The following is a 23,933-nucleotide window of genomic DNA, read 5'->3' on the forward strand; positions in this document are numbered from 1 at the left end:
TTTCAAACACTTAAAATAGATATTTATTTTAATTTTTGATATTGAAACATTTTTGAATAAATATACGATAATTTTACAGTAAAACTTATGGTCCTTTGAAATTTCCAGCTGGTGGTAATCTTGCTGGATAATACATATTATTACACATTTCACAATAGCCTGGTGCACCTTGAGAACCAGGATAACCTCGCGGACCCACTGGACCTAAATATAAAATTATGAATTTTGAGTTTGTGTATTTGAGATAACAATTTACAAAATATAAATAATTTATAAGAATTTAAACAGTCCAATACAACATTTTTCAGCTTTTTTTTTTATGGTAATTATCTTATTTGATTTTAAATTCTTAAGCAGCACTATAATAGACATAATGCACTTATTATAGGATTGCTAAAAAACTGCACCAGTCATATATAAATTATATTTTGATGGTATTTATACAAGCGGTTGCAACAGCCAGATGAAAATAACTAACATGGTCAATGATCATATTAATATATTAGTGACCATTGGTCTTCAATAAGCACTACAAGAAAAAAAAACAAATTTGTATTATTTATTAACTAGAAAATGATGTCCTTATCCCTATCAATATTCAATTTTCAAAGAACACTTTAAAATTTTCCTATTTTATAAAAAAAATTGTTTGAAAAATCACTTATAATTATTAGAGCACAAATATAGTCTCGACTTAATTAAGGTAAAGAAAATACTTTTTACTGGCCATTCAATACGCATTAAGTAAATAATTAACCAAAAATATATAAAAAAAAAATGATTGAAACACATCAAATGGCCAGAGAAAAATTTAAGAAATATTGGTGTCGATCTCTCAATAAAATATACTCTCTCAAAAAAAAAATACTTGTTCAACAAAGGAAAAAAAAATGAATATGGACAAATTATAAATTATAATTCTAATAAAATATAAAGTGTTTAGAATCATTTATAAGTAAAATCAGTCATAGATTTTGTGTAATTAAATAATAATATTTAAAATTTGAATCGTTTTCATAAGTAATTATATTGACTATATGACGTGTAGTGTAAATAGTATACGTAGTGCATTTAATACCAGAGAATCAACATCGGATTACTTGAAATATTATTGAATTATATAGGATGTAAGGTAAGTACAATTTAACCTATGATTTCGAACCTCCAACAATCTATTGTGTAATAAACCATTAATAAAAATTATATAAATTAAAAAAAATATATTTGATATTCCAATATTCCACTATCCTACCCTACCAAGGCCGATCTCTAATATTACTTTTTATTTCCTTTATTTTTATTTTTGGTTTATTACATTTTTGCCAAGACATGTGTTCAAAATATGAAATATTAAACAAAAACTTAAAAATAATCAAAGTTAAAAAACTTAACACAGGACAGTGCTGACGTGACATTGAGGATATATTGAAATCTAAAGTAATTAGCATGTCTATCATTAAACGCTTTAATGCGAATGTACAATAGAGTATCAGCCAGAAATGTTAAAGTAGTAGAAGGCATTCACCTCCACAACTTAATTGGTAATTCTAATCACCAAATAGTTATAATTAATGGTTGTTTTCTAATTAATTAAAGTTTATATAATTTCTATAGCTTACCAAAATATTTATAAGGCTTGTCTCTCGGGTCAAAGACTAAACAATAGTCAAAGGAAAAAAACGTGTAAAATTGCAAACTTTTGATTTTGATAAAAAAAAAAAAATATGAGGTTTAAAACTAAGTGAAAGAAAGAGGTAATACGTAAATTACTCATAAAAATTAACAAAANTAAGTGAAAGAAAGAGGTAATACGTAAATTACTCATAAAAATTAACAAAATTAAGAATTGAAAATAAAAGAAAGTTTTTTTTTTTGCAATTTTACGCTTAATTGGAAATCAACGAATTACACAATTTATTTTCAATTTGAAACTTTGAAATAATAACTGAAATAATTTTATTAGACACTAAAAATAAAATAATTTAGATATGCTATTTATGATATTAAATCAAAATCAATTTTTTAAGTTATTTTTCTTTTTAATATTTTTGGTTAACCTAAAACATTCATAGATTTTTTATTTTTATATATACCAAAAATGTAGAAATAGCATTAACATTTTAAAAACCTACTGATTTTACACCATTTTATTAATTATAAGGGAACATTTTAATATTTTTTATATTTTTACTTACCCGGTCGACCTGGCTCTCCTCTATCTCCTGGCCTGCCATGTGTGCCAATTGGTCCTATATTTGAATTTTAGATAATGTCAATTAAACAATTTATATTAATTATTATCAAGGATCATAACTTTAAACATTTACATTTTTTTTTTTTTTGTAGGTTCTAGGGATAATTTTTAAAATTGTTTTAAAAACTAAGTAAGCTAAAAACGAAATTCTATGTTGCATATTACGATGTCGAAATGCTGTTTTGCTTATTTTGTGTTTTTAGCGTTATTTCGGTATAGCAGTAGAAAAAAATATCAGGAGGTCAAAACATGAACAAATTTATATATATATATATATATATATATATAGAGAGAGAGAGAGAGAGAGAGTGTTCAATAAGTAAGGAAACGGGTTACTAGTGTTCTCATTGTTTATAACAATTCACCTGTTTCCTTACTTACTTAACAGTCTGTATATCTATTATAACACAAAGAAATTCATATTTAAAGGTCTTTATTTAGTTTTGTTTACTTTAAAAATTCTAAATTTTACTTTAATTACTCTTAATTATTGGATATTAAAGACAAACTGTCAACCACGATTAAGACTTTAACGTCGCCATTAATATATAATAGAACTTTTTTATGCATTTTTAAAGAATTATGTATTAAATTATGATGATCAAAGTATAGTTTTCATTAAATATTAAACTAAAATTGCAAAAATTTTCATGAAATAAATGTTGATATTTTTTTCTCAATTTTTATTTTCATTTTTGCTGCATATTATAGCGATCTTGTAATTCTTCTTTTTCCTGGCCTGAATTCCAACTACTTGGGGTCAGCCAACCTTATCCTAAATTTCCACTTAACACGATCTCCCACATCCTCTACGCTTACATCAGCTGTCTTCATATCACATTCAATATTATCTCTCTATCTTTTTGGTCTTCCTCTACCTCATCTTCCTTGAAAATTCATTACTATAACTGTTCTTACAGCTTCCATAAAACATGACTAAAACATTTAAGTCTATTTATACACGCTTATATTAGTTTCAAATGTATGTTTGTTTGTAAGTATGTAACTCCACGCGGCACGTGTTATTATGTCGCGTATCCCGTAGTATATGACCTTGAGACTAGACTGTCGTAACGCATTCGCCCCACCCCGCTCACCACTCGTAGACAACAATATTTTCCAACCCGTAGACGCGCGCGTGTCATCAATTATGTATATACAGATCGCATTTAGGAATTTTGCCGCCCGGTGCACTTAATTTTGCCGCCCCCCAAAATTGTTGGATTGGGTTTTTTAGTTGGCGTATTTAATAATTCCGAATATTCAATTAATTGATTTTCATTTGCCATGGTTTCATAAGTACTATGTAGAGGATGTTCACTAAAAAACCCAGCACAGGGGGGTCGCGGCACAGTGGTGACGTGGCATAGTTGGATCAAGTATAATGATATCTGACAGTGATTAAAATCACTATCAAAAAAAAAACGCTTCGATGCAAATCTTTAGATAGTGTTTAATTTTAAAAAATTGGTGGATTATTCCAAAAGCTTCATAAACTGCTAGTTCCTTATTAATATCCTGATTAAGACAAAGTATGTAGAATAAAAAAGAGATTATTAGAAAATAGTATTTCCCATAAAAAAATTATATTGATCAATACACTTTTCAATAAGTTATAGCATTATAATGTTAAAAATGTAAAAAATAAAATTGAGAATTTTCACACAATAATAGCATTTGGTAGCCATTTTCACCTTGAAGATAAAATAAAGTCCGAAATTTTTTTTTACCATTATAAAGTATATTACATTAGCTTTAATTTAAGATATATATAAAAGTGTCAGACCTTCCGGAACACTTTCAAAAGTTACGTTGAAAAAGTTCTACTTTCTATATGCATTTTTATGTTTTGAATCCCCCCTGTATTTAGGGAAATGGTCCGATTTAAAAAAACAGTATGTCGAATGAAAGATCTATATAAATACTACTTCTCATAAAAAAATTGTAATGATTCATACATTTTTCAAAAAGTTATAGCATAATAAAGTTAAAAATGGAAAATACAAAATCGAAAATTTTCACACAAAAATAGCATTCGGTAGCCATTTTCACCATGAAGATAAGATAAAGTCCGAAATTTTTTTTTTTCATAATAAAGTATATTACATTAGCTTTAATTTAAGATATATATAAAAGTGTCAGACCTTCCGGAACATTTTCAAAATTTAAGTTAAAAAAATTAATTTTTTGTGAAAAAGTTGTCATTTTAAATCCCCCCTTGTGGGCAGGTTAAGGGTTAAATTTATGAAAAAAATATACCAAATGAAAGGTAATGATATTATGCATCTATATAAAAAAGAATTATATTGATATGTTCATTTTTGAAAAAGTTATGGCACTTTTAAGTAAAAAAAATTGAAAAAATTTCGAAAATTAGCGATTTTTAAATTTGTAATTTTTTTGGAGGTTTCCCCCATTTACGGGGAACGAGGGAATTTTTTTCAATTTTTAAGGGTAATGTCTTCGACTAGATACGATTTGTGATCTTTTGACGTATCATTGAAAGAAATCGGTTCGGTGAGAGCTGAGAAAAAGTGGTAACAGACACAAAAAAAAAAAAAAAAAAAAAAAAAAAAAAAAACACATCTTAGTAAAACCAATCGAAGCTAAAATTATAAAATTTTTCATTTATATAAAACTAAAATAACGTACAAAAGTTAACATTTGATTTTCAAATTACTTTTAGCTTCGATGCGATTATTTTGTGAAAATTCTCGATTTTATTTTTTACATTTTTAACTTTATAATGCTATGACATATTGTAAAGTGTATGGATCAACATTATTTTTTTATGAGAAATAATATTTTTTAATAATCCCTTTTTCATTCTACATACTTTATCTTAATTAGGATATTAATAATGAACTAGCAGATCATGTAGCTTTTGGAATAGTCCACCAATTTTTTAAAATAAAACAGTATCTAAAGATTTGCATCGAAGCGTTTTTTTTTTATAGTGATTTTAATCACTGTCAGATATCATTATACTTGATCCAACTATACCACGTCACCACTGTGCCGCGACCCCCCTGTGCTGGGTTTTTTTATCACTAGACTCATTTAAAATCTGTTCAGCTGTAGTCTCTATTTCACTTGGCGAATTGGAGATTGANTTACCACTGTGCCGCGACCCCCTTGTGCTGGGTTTTTTTATCACTAGACTCATTTAAAATCTGTTCAGCTGTAGTCTCTATTTCACTTGGCGAATTGGAGATTGATTGCCAAAAAATGAAGTTAATTTTGCGGTTTGAGAAATGACTTTTTGTTCTTTTTCTAATTTTAATTTAGCAACTTTTTTATAAGCACTTCCACTTAAACGTTTTCTGCCATCACTCATTTTAATACGTTAATAAATAATAAAATATACAAATAAAAAAAAACACCTCAACACATTAACTCGGTCACTTGTAGTCGAGTACTAAACACAATGAGCTGTCTGTACACAACACATTATTAGTGTGACATTATTAGATAGTAATTTTGTGAAAAATGAGACAAATTATTGTGTTTGAACTTTCTTAGTATTCCAATAATAATCGACTATCAACGGCCGACGACATCCATAAAACCAGTTTAAGGGAGAAAATATCAATACTTTGTTAAAATTAGATAAAAACATGAATCAAATAAATTGCCGCCTACTTTATTTATAGTGCTGTTGATTATAAAAATTACTATGTATAATCAATACTATTATCTAACTACTAACTGTAGAATATGTTGTTATACAGCTTTGATATATCTTCTTTTACATTTATATCTTTGTACACGTTTTAAATTAGAAAATAATAAAGTAATATTTTTTTTTAGAAATAGATATTTTTGTTTCATAAAAATAAATTGTTCTGTTTGAAAAAATTTAAAATTAAATAAAAATAATTAATTTTTAAAAATTGTATACNTGTATACATTACACACATGGCATTAATACCATGATAAGAAATTAGATAAGGCAATTATTACTTATCACTCTCATTCAAAAGTATATTGAAAAGATAGCGTTTTTAACTGGATCAAAAGTTATTTAAGTTGTCAGTGAGTGGTGGGCCACTTTGTATATATATAACAAATTTTTATTGTGATTGACACGGCCTCGCGTCGTTTCATTATACACGATGCCCCACGACTCGTGCCACCTTTATCAGCCGTCGCCCTATTTTATGAGTATTTGACTGACCAACACCGCGCGTTATACGCCGCGGTGCAAAGTCCAGCAAGTGCCGCACGATGTCCCGCCGCTAATGATACCGTAGTCTTCTTCTCGTTGTCAAAGTGACAACGTCAACAAACCGATCCGCACTCGCGCACCGTCGTCATCTACGCCAGCGAAAGTGCCGCGATATTATGCGATGATCTTATATTTCTACCGCCACCGCTAATATTAATATATATATTCATATATTAATATTCATTTATATATTCCTACAGCCGACGCCGCTGCCGCCGTATATTCCTCGTGTATAATGTTCCCCCCGCCACTCCCGCCCACAAAACACGGCTATACCTCATGCGTGATACGTTTACGTACTTAGGTCGCTTTACATGTATATAATTCTAGTATTTTTCGTTCATTATTGTTTTAAGTTAATTTTAAAAATTATTTTTAACTTTTTAGTTCGATGTGCTTTAAAAGCGTGTTTTTTAGTTTTTTTAAACTATATTTTTCTCATCTTATCCACGATTGACGCTACACCTATACTTGCTCTTATATGTTCGTTCCTTGTCATATCTTCTTTAGTCACTCCACTCATCCATCTAAGCAATCTCATGTCTGCTACACTCTACTTTTTCCTCTACTTTCTTATCAACCGCCCAACACTCTGAACCATACATTATAGCTGGTCACACTACAGTCTTGTAGAATTTACCTTCAGCCTCGTTGAAATTCTTTTATCGCATAAGACGCCAGGCATTTCTCTCCACATCAATTACCCGCAATTAATTCTGTGTTTTATATCTTCGTTAATAGCACCGCTCTTTTGTACAACTGATCCTAAATACTTAAAACTTTCCACCTCTCCAATCATGTCCTCGCTTATTGTCATTGAACTTTTCATTTTACCTACCTTGTGTTCTCCTTTGTCAAACTCGTACTCTATATACTTTGTCTTACTCCTAGTTATTCTTAAACTCTTTTCTTTAAGAGCTGATCTCAACATCTATAGGCTTTGATTAATTTCCTCCCTCTTTTCTCTTATTAACACTATATCGTCAGCAAAAAACATGCACCACGGCACCTCTCCTTGTATTTCTCTAGAAATTTCATCAATCACTATAGAGAATAAATAAAGTTTAAAGCAAAACCTTGGTGCACTCCTACTCTTACCCAAAACCTTCTGTTCTGAAGTGCCATCGTACATATCTTCTATTATATTAATGTACTTTTTCGGGACTCCTTTTCTCATTAATGCCCACTTCCAAACCTCTCTCGGTACTTTATCATACGCTTTCTCCAAATCTATAACTTATCATACACTGCTTTATATTCTTTTCCCTAAACTTTTCTATTAGTTGTCTCACACAAAATAATGGCTCCATTGTTGAATTACCAGGCATAAATCCAAATTGGTTTTTAGATACCATTGTCTCATTTCTTATTCTCTTATTTATTACCTTTTATCAAATTCTCATACTATGACTCATAAGCTTTATGCCTCTATAATTTTCACACTCCTGTATGTCACCTTTACCATTAAATATTGGCACTACAATACTATTCCTCCATTTATTTGGATTTTTCCCTTCTAATAAGATTTATTTAAAAGTTCCTTAAACCACCTTATGCCAACACCGCCTAATATTTTCAATAATTCTACTGGAATTCATCTGGTCCTACTACTTTAATCTTTTTCATTGATGCAACAGCCTCCCATACCTCTTTCTCACTAATTAAATCTACCAGTCCGTTATTCCACGAGATATCCTCTAATGTCTCTTTTGGGTACTCCTCATTTAGTAATTTTTCAAATACTCTTTCCACATTTTTTTCACATCACTCGAGAGCACCTTATTATCAACACTTTTTATACACCTTATACAATGATAATCTTTAGACCTTTTCTCTCTTACTTCTGCGTGTTTATAGATTTCCTTTGAAATATAAAAAACTATAAATTAGAAGGTACCCCTTGCATCACCTCATCCATCTCTCTCCAAAAAACTTCCTTGTCTATTTCATTTGTATCACATCCTACTTGTGGTGCATAGGCACTTATTACATTCAGCCATTTTTCTCAAATATCAATTTTACGACTATAATTTTGTCTCTTTCCTAGCTAATTCTACTACTTTACTTTTCATCTCCTCATCCATTATTATCCCTACACCATTCTTTGTACTAGACTTATCTGAGTATATTATTTTATAACCGTCACCTATTTACCTCGATTTCTCTTCTTTCTACATAGTTCCCTGTACACAACAGATGTTAACTCTTCTCCTCTTCAATACTTCTACTAACTCTCCACTTCTACCAGTTAATGTTCCAACATTCCAAATACCTATTCTTACTTTGTATCTATCTTTCTCCCTTATACACGAGTCCAGCCTAGAGATAAGTGGTGATGTCCCTGCAACGTTGACACTAAAAAAGTTGGTTAGACCTGTACACATGACTGGTGAAACAGCTACCGCACAAGTTGTTCGGCTGGTATCAAACATTTTATTCGTTAGGCTTTCTCCGTTTTTAACTACTTTATTCCCTCTTACCTGTTGTTCCCGCGTACATCCGAGATGAGACAATTCGTCTAAGTTTTTTTCAGGACACCTCATACTATTTGACAAAAATTTTACGCCGGCTGTCGACTTAACGCAACCTCATTAGTCGCCTCTTACGACTGACAGAGGGGCCGTGGAAGTATTCTTATCCCCTATCCACAGGGAAAAATAATCAAGTAGGATATGTATATTACAGCGATAAAAGCGGTATTTTTAAGTGTTTATTAAAGCGCTTCAAATATAACGTTTGTTATATTTGTTAATTAATGCTTTAAGTTAGGAGTCCTAGTTATTATTAAATAAAAAAGTCTAACCGGGTTGTCCTGGTGGTCCAGGTGGGCCTTCATATGTGATGGCTTCATTACCACGATCTCCCTTATCTCCTTTAGGTCCTATAGGACCCTCTGGCCCTGCAATAAAGTTTTTAAAAATAATATTTAAATTATTAAATAATTTGTAATTGAAATAGTACCAGCAGGTCCTTGTAATCCTGGAGATCCTGGAAAGCCGCGTTCACCTAGTAAACCTAAACCAGGTGGTCCTTGTTCACCTGAAAATATGCATGTATCATTAAAATTTATTTTTGTATTTTATCGTGTACAAACCTGGAGGACCTTGGATACCAGGGGATCCAGGTTTTCCTACAATTGATCTACCTGGAGGTCCTGGTGGTCCAACCAATGTTGATGTGATTTCTGTTATTTGTTCTAAAATTTTTAATTTATTTGCAATGATTAAATTAAATTAACTCTTATGCTAATAAAACTTAATTTTATTTGAATATTTATAATCTGTGATATGCAGTAAATATTTTTTTTAATATTTCTTTAAAATTATATTAATAAATATTTTCATGGTCGTAAATATCATGTCTTTTTTACTGTAACCAATAACATATTATCATAAATCGAAGAAAAAAAATGTTTAAGTTAAATTTGTAAATACGGCTTTGTATTTATTGCAACACTAGATTACCTTTTAAAATTGCTTGGCATATTTCTTTTATTTCAATTTCTGAAACACTATGACCCTTAAAACAATAAAATAAATATTAATAAATATAGTAAATAGTATGTAAATTAATCAAATTGTAGTATTAGTAGGCGAAAGGTGCCCACGCTTCGGGCTTATAAGTTAAGAAATTGGAAAAATATTTAAATAAAAAAAATAATGAACAGTTTTACATTCTTTTCTTGTCTGCTACAGAGTTTAGCAGCCCTCTTTCACATGTTAGGGAGTCAAAGATATTTCTTGGCGAAGACAATGATGAACAGAACGGGTATTATGGCCGGCTTGAATCAGAAACCAAACAACACCAATGAGAAATCACAAGAAAAATTTCGTTAGTATATGGGGATCGAACCCGGGGTACCGTTTGCTGAAATATACGTTTTCACCCACTAGAAAAATATTTTAGTAATATAATAAATTTTTGTCTAATAACAAAAACCAAACGAAGTAATTTATTATTCTATTATATGAACAAGTTATTTATATTTAAGGTAAAAAGATATTTAATTGTTAAGAAAAAATAATGGCGTATTATCTTATAAATGGTGTTGCGACGTATATTTCCGCTAGGGTTCTAATAGTTAGTTATGCTGTTCCTAGTTTAAATGATGTTTACCATGTAAATCAATCATTATAAGTAATTACAATTTTAATGATTGAGTAAATTTATAAATTAGAAGATTTAATAATCTATTTAGTTAAAAAAAAGGATATGATGGAACATTTCAACTTGAATAATAATTACAATCGATACAGTTGTTTATAATATTTATCAAATATTTAATAGGCAAAATATTCGAAGTTTAATGATTTATTAACAACTCGACCGATTGTAATGGAATAATTATTGTTATGAAAGTCTGTTATCAGTTGTTATTTGTTTTAAAATGTGTGAATATGCAAACTATCTTTACATAAAAAAGGTTAACTAAGCTTTGCAAAATATGTTAAATCTTAGCTTCGAAACAAAGCTAAGAAGGTATTAGTACACCATGATGTGATTTTTTGTCTGTTCAAGAAAATTCACAGCTCTTGTTCCACTATCCTGAGTATTTTAGCTTCGATGCGAAGCTGAGAAGATATTGGTTTTGCTATGATGTGTTTTTTTTTTTTTTGTGTCTGTTACCACTTTTTCTCAGCTCTCACCGAAAGGATTTCTTTCAAGGATACGTCAGAAGATCACAAATCGTATCTAGTTGAAGACATTACCCTTAAAAATTGAAAAAATTTCCCTCGTTCCACGTAAATGAAAGAACCTCCAAAAAATTACAAATTTAAAAAACGCTAATTTTTTCAATTTTTTTTTTCTAAAAACTGCCATAACTTTTTCAAAAATGAATTTATCAATATATATATATATATATTTTTTTTTATAGATGCTTGATGTCTTTACCTATCATTTGGTATATTTTTTTCATAAATTTAACCCTTTACCAGCCCACAGGGGGGATTTAAAATGACATTTTTTGCACAAAAAATTAACTTTTACACTTAACTTTAGAAAGTGTTCTGGAAATACTGAAATTGTTATATATATATATATCTTAAATTAAATCTAGTGTAACGTACTTTATTATGAAAAAAAAATTTTTGCCTTTATCAAATTTTCCAATTGCTGAAAAATAACTATTACAATGAAGAGCAAAAAAAAAATGCCAAGTAATTCTTGAGACATGGTAGTGTTTTTAAAATTAAAAAAATGTTTGTCCTACCTACTATATTTGACTATGGCGCTACTGCAAGTTATATGTTGTTTTTGATCTAATCCGACGACGATTTATGGTATACACCGATTTCAATAGTTGACGATTAGCTGTCATACCTCACTCCATGTACGTCACAGCGTGATTAATTTTCCAAATGTCAAATTAAAAGACGCTTTTTAAGATTTTATGAATACTTTAAGATCGCGGTCTTAGAGTATATTAATAAGTATATTTAATGTTCTACTTAATCTACTTTAGGAACCTCGTTTGATTTTATAACTTTTTATAATACCTGTATTATATAAATAAAATATGTTTAACCGAAGTAATATTTTGTGTTTTGATAGGGTTTCGATTTTATTTTTAAATATTTTCAGTTTCGTTTTCCGTTAATATAGTGAAAAAAAATTTTTTATAATTTATTTTTAGAAATATTACACCTCAACCATTAAAGTATTGGATACTTAATAAATTCATGTAAACTATAATATTTGTGCTCCAGGGAAAAAAAAATAATATAAATAATTATAATAAATTCAGGCTGTAATATAATAACGAGAGAGAGAGAGAGAGTATAATATTATGAAGAGATAAAGAATTGATTAAAAGTTCTATTTAGAGAGTAAAGAACAATTAAAGAAATAATCTGAAAATTTTCCTAAATGTTTCTCATTGTGTCAAGTAAAATAAAGGGAAGAATTAAGAAGAAATCTAAGACAACAAAATTTTACTGTAAAATATTTATTAAGATTCAAGCTGTGAAACCAGGAGATTAATTAAATTTAATAAAACAAATTTTTTTGTACCACTTAGCATAGTTTGTAAATAATGCAGATCATTTATATTGCCAAGAACTTAGAAGAAGTTCATGAAAATATCAGAGATAGTCTTTAAAAGGAATAGAGTTAATTGAAAAATACTACCATTAATATAATATATATATTTTTTATTTCTTATTGGAGACGAATAATATGAAATATGCTTTTAATGTAGTTCAAAGCTATAAAAATTATATATAAAAAAAGTGAAATATTTGCTAAATAAACATTTATTAAAGATATCAAAACCTGGTGGGTTACTCTGTATGTACAAATTCTAATGGTAAAGTATTATTGAATATTGAATTTACAATTACATATAAATATCTATGTCAATTATTACATAACTATGTAATAATAAAGAAAAAGATAGAAAAGTAGCTAGAGAGAGTATAAATTAAGAGATTAGAAGAAAAAAAGCAAAAAGTAATGTGTTAATACATTTTCATAATTATTACTCAATAATCGTAGTTAGTGTGTTAAAAGTGTTCTTAACTGATATAAGATGATAATGGGCTATGATGAATAGAATAGACGTAGGCAAGCCCTTCAGTGATGATGGATGATACATGTTTATTGAATTAAAATAAAAAAATTTAAAGATATACAACGTATATTATAAGAAAAATTTTAGTTATTTTAATAAAAGAGTCTTTTAAACTAAGTTATAAACTGATAACAGAAGCAGGATACTATGTTATTAGTTAAGAATTATAGTACTACGCAAAGATAAACTGCGAAATAAAGTGTGAAAACTAGGCTGACCACTTGAATATGATTACGAGAAGATAAATAAAAATACTGTAAGATTGTTAAAAGGTAAGTGACAGATGGAATGAGGAATAAATATTTGGTTTGTGCAAGAACTACTCCAGATGGGAAGATGTGTTGTGATTTGATATTTAATACTAATAATATGGTTCACAATTGCCACTTTTGCTATTTTTCTCTTTGATACATAGTACCATGTGCCGCCCCTATTTTTCATGACTGATATGGCACCAATCGTTACTTTTATTTCTTTATTACTTTCTGTTATATTTTTTTATTTATTTAGTAATAGTTGAGAATATAAGAGTTCAAGATATTTAACATCTATAATTTATTAGATGTTAGTTAAATAACATCAATAAGAAACAGAATGTGGAATATCTGAAAAATCATATCAATCTAATCTAAATTAATTTAAAATTATACTTAATTATATTTAAATATATAATAAATATATTTAAATTATATTATTGTATTTAATTTAAAAAGATGTATTGTACATTTTTTTTATACATTACATTTTTGTAAATTACAGCGAAATCTGCACATTTTTAGGTACTTACTACAGGACCTGGTAATCCTTGTTCTCCTCGTTCTCCCTTCTCACCAGACATGCCAATATTTCCCTTTAATTAAAATACATATTTAATATAACAGAAATTATACTTATTATTATTTTTTTTTTTTGGTAGCGTAGTTCGAAAAAAAATATTTTCTGCTAATTATAAAATACATCTCAGAGGGATGATGTATTAATTGTTAATTGCATAAAAAATCATAAGAACAAAATAATTTCTATTAGCTTCGTACGGATCTGAGAAGGTATTAATTTTATTACAATGTTTTTTATTATTTTTTTTTTTTGTGTGTGTTACCATTTTTGCTCAGCTCTCACCGAATCGATTTTCTTCAACGATACGTCAAATCGTATCTAATCAAAAACATTAACCTCAAAAATTGAAAAAATTTCCCTCGTTATAAATAAAAATAGAAGAAATTTATAAAAAATTACAAATTTAAGAATCGCTAATTTTTGAAATTTTAAAATTTTTTTTACTTAAAGCTACCATAACTTTTCAAAAAATGTATGGAAAAATACATTTTTCTTTTACAGATACGTGACTTATTTACCTAGTATTTTGTAAATATTTTTTATGAATCTGACCTTTTACCTGCTCACAGGTAGAATTCAAAATGACAACTTTTTCACAAAAAATTAACCTTTTCAACTTAACTTTTGAAAGTATTCTAGAACTACTGACACTTTTATATATATCTTAAATTAAATTTTATTTTATATACTTTATTATAGAAAAAAAAAATTCGAACTTAATGTTGTCATTTTGGTGAAAATGGCTACCGTATACTATTTTTGTGTTAAAGTTTTCGATTTTATATTTTATTTTATTTTAAAATATCATACAAAGTTTTTAAGTTAGAAAAAAATGTTTAACTCATTTGATTTTTATCTCATTTAGATCCAATAACTTTAACGAATATTAAGGACCCCATCACTATAGTCCCCCTCGTTTGAAGAAATTTCTTACTTATGTTAAAGTTTTTTACTATGTGTTTATTATTATGGCTCTCATTTATTTTCTCAGCTCTCACTTCACCAACTTTTAGCTTCGATGCGAAGCTGAGAAGGTATTAATTTTACTATGATGTGTTTATTTATTTATTTATTTATTTTTTGTTTGTCTGAATGCTCAATCTCAGCTTTTGCTGGACCGATTTTGATGAACAATACGTCAAAACATCCCAAATTGTATCTAGTCTAAGACATTATCCTCAAAAATTGAAAAAATTCCCTTGTTCCCTGTAAATGGGGGAAATCCTACAAAAAATTACAAATTTAAAAATCGCTAATTTTCAATATTTTTTCAATTTTTTTGACTTAAAATTGCCATAACTTTTTCAAAAATGAACATATCAATATAATTCTTTTTTATACAGATGCATAATATCATTACCTTTCATTTGGTATATTTTTTTCATAAATTGTTCCGGAAAGACTGACACTTTTATATATACCTTAAATTAAAGATTATGTAATATACTTTAATTTAAAAAAAAAAAATTGACCTCTGGATTTGTCTTCGTGGTGAAAACGGACATCAAAGTTAAAGAAAAACGTACGATTTCCGTGAAAAAATTCTCGATTTTATATTTTATATTATTTAATTTATATTTTATATAACTTTTGGAAAAATGTATGGATCAATATTATTATTTTTTTATAATAAATATTTATATACCCCTTTCATCTGGCACGCTTTTTTTGTAAATCGGATCATACCCCTTTAACAAGGGGGGTCAAAACTTTAAACATGCGTATTGTTACTAAGATATTTTCAATTTAATTTTTGAAAGTATTCCGGAAATACTGACACTTTTATATATATCTTAAATTAAAGCTTATGTAATATACTTTAATTTGAAAAAAAAAAATTTGACCTCTGGATTTGTCTTCATGGTAAAAATGACTACCGTATTCAAAAATTTGCTATTTTTGTGTTAAAATTCTGGGTTTTGTATTTTATTTTATTTTAAAATACCTGACAAGGGGAGTACAGATTTTCATAAATATTATATAAATTAAAATTAATATAGCATAGAAAGTTAAACTTATTTTTAACTAATTTTTTCATAATTCTTTTTAAGTTAGTATAAATTTTTAACTCGTTTGTTTTTTATCTCATTTAGATTCAATAACTTCAATAAAGATCAAGGATCCCATTACTTTAGTCGCCCCTTGTAAGAAGAAATTTCTTATTCGTATTAAAATTATTTTACTATATTTTAAGTTTTAGCTTCGATGCAAAGCTGAGAAGATATTTTTTTGTGACAATCATTAATTTTCTCTGCTCTAACTTGACCTACTTTTTTCAATGATATGTCAAATTATTACAATTCGTATCTAGTTGAAGATATTACCCTCAAAAATTGAAAAAAAATTCTAATTCATCAATTAAACAGTTAGTTATTACATGTTCTCCATAAAGACAATTTTCAAAATATTAATTGACGAATCAAGTATGATATGATAGGATTCAACTACAAAATTAAATCATATTACTTTGTAATTTCATAGTACTTTACTCTATTTGTGTGTGCTACTACTAGATTATAATATTACAAATTTTTTTGTAACATGTTGCTATATAAATAATTTCTAAAAAAAATGATAGTTTTTTCTCCTGAATTAACAATTGATTTTTACAAATATAATCAAATTTTATAATACGCTCAATTGAGTAAATCTTTTTAACAACTTTGTTTTGATTGGTTCATTTAGTTAAAGTAAATCATTAAAATTAATTAATTTCTGAATATTTTAATTGCAGAATCTATTGAAACACCAAAGGTTACTAGGAAACTATTATTATTACTTTTATTTAAGTTATTTATTACAATAAAAATGCAAAAAAATATTGAGCTTTTCTAATAAATTTACAATAAATAGTAATTATAAAACTTTCTGACTGCATAATGATCTTAACGATACAATTTTTTTAATTCTCATTAAATTTTCTATTTAATGATGTCAATTTCAAACTTCCAATTGAGCTAAAAGTTATGGTAAAATAAATTATTTTTTTTTATTATAAATATTTACAAAAATCAACTTTAAACGATTAAAAAAATAGGTTAAATATGTCATTTTCCTTATTTTTAACATATTAATAATCAAAATCAGTATTAATTTAAAACAATTTTTTTTTGTTCTTAATTATTTTTTTTTATAAGTAAATACTGTTTTTTAATAATATTATAACTTAAAAGTGATAGAAAAAGTCTAATTGCACATTTGAAAACATCGCAAAAAATTGATTTAGAAAAGTATATTTTTGTTTCTGATGAAAGTTCCTTGTAGTCCAATGTATAAAATTTATAACTTTGTTAACTGTTATAACTTTATCAAAAATGACCAAATCAGTATAATTTTTTTTTATTTAGATGCATGTCTTTATCTATCATTTGGTTTTTTTTTATAAATCTAATCCTTTACCTGCTCATATGAGGGATTCAAAATAATAACTTTTTTTTTTTTAGTTAAAGTAAATCATTAAAATTAATTCAGTTCTGGATATTTCAATTGTAGAATCTTTTTAAATATCAAAAATTACTTAGAAATGATTACTATGATTTCTATTTAAGTGTTCTATTACGATAAAAATGCAAAAAATAATGAGTTTTTCTGATAAATTTACAATAAATAGTAATTATAAAACTTTCTGACTGCATATTAATCTTAAAAATAACATTGTTTTAATTCTCATAAAATTTTCTATTTAATGATTCATTCTAGTCAACGAAGGAGTAATTTTGCAGAATAGCAGAAAAAATTCCCAACAAACTTTTTTTTTTTTTGTTTTAATTAGGCAATTGGTGGATTATTCCAAAAGCAACATCAACTCTTATTTCTTTAATTATATCATGATTAGTAGTTCTTTGATTTTAAAATATAATATTTGAATATATACTAATTATAATTATTAAATTTAGTATGAAATTGATATTTAATATTGTAATTTAAACGGAGAAATTATAAAAATAATAAAGAAGTTATATTTTGCTTTACTTTTACATGTATAAAAATTTAAAAGGCTTTATACAATAATTATCAATAAAAACTATTTGTTACTAACAAACAAGTGAATGCACTGGACTTCAAGGAACTTTCATCAAAAGTAAAAATATACTTTTCTAAATCAAATTTTCGCGTTGTTTTCAAATCTGCAATTGGACTTTATCTATCACTTCTAATTTTTTATATTATTGATAATTACATATAAAATAATAATTAAAAGAAAAAAATAATTGTTTTCAAATTATTACTGATTTGATTTTTAATATGTTAAAAATAATCAGTCCACATTTTCATTTTTAACTTATATTTTTGGTTCTTTAAAGTTGATGAAAAAAATTTGATAAAGATTTATGAAAGTTTATAGTAAAAAAAATTGAATATATTACCATAACTTTTAGCTCAATTACAAGTTTAAAACTGACATCTAGGCCAGTCAACAAAGGAAAAATTGCGGAAAAAATTCCCAACCAAATTTTGTTTTATTAATAATTGAATTAAAATATGTATAATGACATACTAATAGTCCTCATTGATTGAAATTGAGCTTTTTTTTTACAGCCTCGCAAAAGTTCAAAAATATGAGCTTTTTTAATTTTCTCAAAAAATATTTAACTTACAAAAAAAAGTTTCGTACAAAAGTTGTTTAAAAGACAATTATAAACAAAAAAATTATCTTATATTTTTTCATTTAAACAAATATTTTTCGAGTTACATTACATTTAATATGAGTACTAAAATTTATATTCCATTTTTTTCATTTTACGGTTACTTTTTATCATGTTAACTTACATTAGACACAATGTTATAAATGCATATGTGTGTATTTGTGAGTTTATTTATTTATTGTATTATTAAAGTGTAGTGTATATTAAGATACAACCGATAGAGTAGGTAATTGATTTGACACTATATTATTAAACCCAACTAAACGCTAAATTGTACATTCCCAAACAACAATCATATTATGTCAATTTCCACCGGAATTTCTGGTAATCTTTTTCTTTTTCTTTGCCTTAATCCCAACTACTTGGGGTCGGCCACCCTTATCCTAAGCTTCCACTTGACACGATCTCCCACATCTTCTATGCTCACACATCAGCTGTCCTCATGTTGCATTCAATAACATCCCTCAATGTCCTTTTTAGTCTTCCTCTACCTCTTCTTGCTTCAAAATTCATTTCTATAANTTCTTCCTTCAACATTCATTTCTATAACCTGTTCTTACAGCTTCCCATTCTCTCTCCTCATAACATAACTAAACAATCTAAGTCTATTTTCTGTCATCTTATCCACGATTGACGCAACACCTATACTTCCTCTTATATGCTCGTTCCTTATCCTATCTTCTCTAGTCACTCCACTCATCNACCCTATCTTCTCTAGTCACTTTACTCATCCAACTAAGCATTCTCATCTCTGCTACACTTATTCTCTGTTCTACTTTCTTATCAACCTCCCAACACTATGAACCATACATCATAGCTGGCCTCACAATTTCATACTAAATTTAAAAATTATAATTAGTATTTATTGATATATTATATTTTAAAATCAAAGAACTACTAATCAGGATATAATTAAAGAAATAAGAGTTGATGTTGCTTTTAAAATATTTCACCAATTTCTCTAAAGGAAACACTATCTACAGATTTGCATCGAAGCGTTTCTTATGATAGTGATTTTAATCACTGTCAGATATCATTATACTTGTCCCATCTATGCTTCGTTCACACTGTGCCTCGACCCCACTGTTTTACCGTTTTTTTAACGATATATTAAATAATCACAACTTTTATCTAGTTTTACCCTCAAAAATTGAAAAAATTTCTAATCTATCAATTAAAAAGTTACTTAGCCCACATTCTCCATGACAATTAGACAATTAAAAAAAAACCCAGAATAGGAAGTCGCGGCACAGTGGTGACGTGCCATAATTGGATCAAGTATAATGATATCTGACAGTGATTAAAATCACTATCATAAGAAACGCTTCGATGCAAATCTGTAGATACTGTTTCATTTAGAGAAATTGGAGGATTATTCCAAAAGCAACATCAACTCTTATTTCTTTAATTATATCCTGATTAGTAGTTCTTTGATTTTAAAATATAATATATGAATAAATACTAATTATAGTTTTAAAATTTTTATTTTTTTCACAAGTAGTGCCAATAGTACGGCATTATTAGCATTATTTTATTTTATTTTTTTCACAAGTAGTGCCAATAGTACGGCATTATTAGGCAAGAATTAATAAATAGAAAAAACTAACAGTAAGTAATTACTGGTTAAATTTAGTAGTACTTACGGGTCTTATATATTTTACTTCATGTTGTCCGGGTTCTCCTTTCATACCAGGTGGGCCAGGCTCACCCTAAAACATAATTTTTATAAGTAAAAAATTAAATTTCACCATAAGAAAAATATTGATTATTATTAATATTGAAATAAATGAAAATCTATGAACTTTATATATAACTGTTTATTCGGTGTTGCTCGAGTTTTAAATATAGAAATTTAGCAATTAAGTAAAAATTAAATTATCAGGATAAGCTCAATTTCCCTTAATAAAACTTTTTAAGTAAAATTTGTATACATAAAGATTACCGGTTCTCCTTTTTCGCCACGCAGACCTGGTAGTGCCGGTATACCTGGACTTCCAGGTAATCCTCGAGAACCCTAAAAAAATTTACAATTTCTTGTAAACGTTATACAGGGTGTTCAGTAATTATAATTTAATTTTACATAAAAACTGCTTAAGTATATATTTTAAGATATAATTTCTATAATAATAATATATCATGAAAATTCTATTTATAAGATCAGGGTGTTCAGTCATTAAGAAAATGAGTTTATATTATTTTCATTATTTGTAACAAGTTACCTGTTTTCTTACTTACTGAACACTCTGTATAACTACACAACAATTTTTTTTTATTGAAAATGGTATTTTTAGAGAACATTTTTTTAGTTTCAATAAGAAGTTGAGAAGGTATTAATTTTACTATGATGTGTTTTTTTATATTTTGTGTTTGTTATCACTCAATCTCAGCTTATTGAACTGATTTTGATGAACAATACGTCAAAAGATCACAAATTGTATCTAGAAGATATTACTCTCAAAAATTAAAAAAAATTCTCTCGTTCCTTGTAAATGGAGTAAATCTCCAAAAAAATTACAATATTAAAAATCAGTAATTTTCGACATTTTTTCAATTTTTTTTTCTTAAAACTGCTATAAATGAATAAATAATATTTTATTTATAGATACTTTAGGTATTTACCTATCATTTGATATATTTTTGACCTTTTACCTACCCACGAGGGGGTTTTAAAATGGAAACTTTTTCAACTTAACTTTTGAAAATGTTCTAGGAATACTGGAACTTTTATATACACCTTAAACTAAAGCTTATATAAAATATATAATTTGGCTTATAAATATATATTTATTTTGAAAAAAAAAAATTGACCTCTGGACTTGTCTTTGTGGTAAAAACGGACATAAAAATTAAAAAACATATGATTTCTGTGAAAAAATTTTCCATTTTATTTTTTTTAATTTAAATTTCATACTAAATTTAGTTACTATAATTATTATTTAGTCATATATTATATTTTTACATCTAAGAACTATTAATCAGGATATAATTAAGGAAATAAGAGTTGATGTTGCTTATGTAATTATCCAACAATTTCTTCAATTAAAATACTATCTACAGATTTGCATCGAAGCGTTTTTTTATGATAGTGATAGTCAGATTAAATCTATACTTGTCCCATCTATGCCACATCCACATTGTGTTATCGTTTTTAAAAATGATATTTATTATGAAATAATAATAAAAACAAAATATCCCCTCTAAAAATAAAGCATTCCTAAATTTGACAGTGTATATACATCACAAAAATTTAATTATAAATATCAAAGTAATGTATTTTGAATGTAATCACACATTCGTATAGTCTTTGTGGTGAAAACGGACATCAAAGTTAAAGAACACATATAATTTCTGTGGGGAAATGGGGAAATTCTCCAAAAAAATTCTAAATTTAAATTCACAAATTATGATTAGTATAATATATCTTTTGGAATAATCCACCAATTTTTTTAAAACTAAACACTATCTAATTCTGAATTTAAAAATCGCTAAGATAACAGATCTCAGTAAGATAAAAAGAAAGGCTAATATATTTTGTAGTGACTATGGAATGATCGAGAAACTTCGCGACGGATAGGCAACACAAAATGCATATAGCGCGAATGTTATCGATCGCTCCGTAAGAGAATCTTCTAGAACTCAACACAATATAAAACGGCGCGACGTAACAATAACATCAATCAGTTAGTTAGCCAGTCGTCAGTTAATCGGTTAAGTAGTTAAGTACACGTAGTGCATTAATATAATTTTTATATAAATTTTCTTAGTGTTTTAAACAATAAACCGTCTACATTTTTTCTGTTATATAAATTAGTGTTTTTATTTATTTTAAATCAATAAGTGAAGCACTAAAAATTGGTGACCTCGACAAAGGAAAAATGGTAGACAAAACAACACCAGAAACAGCAGATAATATCATTATAGTTGGCGTAAAGCTGCCACCATTTTGGAAATGTGACCCAGCTGCATGGTTCAAAAGAGCCGAAGCTCAATTTAGACTAACACACATGAGTAAATCTCAAACAAAATTTGACAATATCTTGGTCATGCTAGATGAAGACATAATAGGAAAAGTAAGTGACATTTTAGACTTAGACAATACCGAAAACTATTATCAAAATTTAAAAGATAGGCCCATTAACACATATGATAGAACTGATGAAGAAAAATTTCGCGAATTAATTTCCGGAATTTCATTAGACGACGAAAAACCTTTATTGATGTTGTCGAAAATCAAATCATTAGCCGGACAAAATTGTCCTTCTCACTTAATAAAACAAATTTGGTTACAACGCTTATCTAAACAAGCCCAAATAGTACTAGCAGTAGCTCCAAAAACAACAACCGTCGACGAATTTGCAGAAATGGCCGACCGTGTAGTTGATGTCTCTATACACACAGTAAACTAGATACAAGAACAACATAAACCAGATAATATAGAAAATAAACTAGCAGACCTCCAACAACAAATTAAGCAACTTCAATTACAGCAAGGTTATTCAAGAAATACACGGCGGAACCACTCACGTTCAAAATCTCGGTCACGTTACAACTCAGAAGGACCATTATTTCCATTACAAATTTCGCGGTAAGGCACAAAAATGTGTAAAACCATGTAAATGGACCACAGAACCGCCAATCAAAACGGAAAACTAAAAATGCCCTCCGTGCCTACAATCGAGACATGGAGGGACTCTCACTGCTTAGAAATCCTAGACAAAAAATCTAATCAAAAATTTTTAGTTGACTGTGGAGCCGAAGTTTCAATAATAAAATCTAACAACTTAGACAAATCTAACATTTCAACTTGAGTATTTTACACTACAACACAATCAAATTATAAGGACCTACGGAGAACGAACAATGGTTTTAGATCTAGGACTTCGTAAACAATTTCGCTATACATTTATAATTGCAGATGTAACTCGTTGTATTCTAGGAGCGGTTTTCTTAGCAAAATTCAACTTGCAAATTAACCTTAAACGCAAACAACTTCTTGAAGATGGCGTTGCACATTTAACAACACCACTAGTTACCCCGCTCAAGGCAGACAATATACTGGGTATTTCATTAATCGAGCACAACTCAGCCTATTCAGACATATTAAAAAAATTCTCTGAAGTCATAAATCCAGCTTATCGAAAAGAATCAAAACACTCAACTGTCCATTTCATTCAAACAACCGGACCGCTAATATCAGCCAAAGCACGAAGGTTATCACTAGAAAAATTACAAATGGCTAAACAAGAAAACAAAAGAATGTGTGAAGAAGGCATTTACCGCCCATCAAATTCCCCTTGGAGTAGCCCACTTGTCATGGTAAAAAACGAAATGGTCAATGGAGACCCTGTGGAGGCTATAGGGCACTTAACAGAGTAACTATCCCAGATTGATATCCTT

At 27.8% G+C, this 23,933-nt stretch overlaps 1 protein-coding gene across 2 annotated transcripts in view; it reads right to left on the reverse strand.

The window, feature by feature from the left end:
• The window catches only part of LOC126895885 (collagen alpha-1(IX) chain-like), a 61,020-nt gene continuing 37,087 nt past the window's right edge, over positions 1–23,933 (reverse strand). For both annotated transcript variants that reach the window (XM_050668190.1, XM_050668189.1), the window contains 9 exons: positions 20,479–20,550; positions 20,180–20,245; positions 13,841–13,903; positions 9,947–10,001; positions 9,577–9,678; positions 9,444–9,521; positions 9,286–9,381; positions 2,196–2,249; positions 1–204 (listed from right to left, as the gene is read on the reverse strand). In XM_050668190.1, coding sequence (XP_050524147.1) covers positions 86–204; positions 2,196–2,249; positions 9,286–9,381; positions 9,444–9,521; positions 9,577–9,678; positions 9,947–10,001; positions 13,841–13,903; positions 20,180–20,245; positions 20,479–20,550 — 705 coding nt within the window. In that variant the 3' untranslated portion in view covers positions 1–85. The remainder of the gene's footprint in view (positions 205–2,195; positions 2,250–9,285; positions 9,382–9,443; positions 9,522–9,576; positions 9,679–9,946; positions 10,002–13,840; positions 13,904–20,179; positions 20,246–20,478; positions 20,551–23,933) is intronic.

This window comes from Daktulosphaira vitifoliae, unplaced genomic scaffold, assembly GCF_025091365.1.
Source record: "Daktulosphaira vitifoliae isolate Bord-2020 unplaced genomic scaffold, ASM2509136v1 Scaffold_1, whole genome shotgun sequence".
Taxonomy (NCBI): Eukaryota; Metazoa; Arthropoda; class Insecta; order Hemiptera; family Phylloxeridae; genus Daktulosphaira; species Daktulosphaira vitifoliae.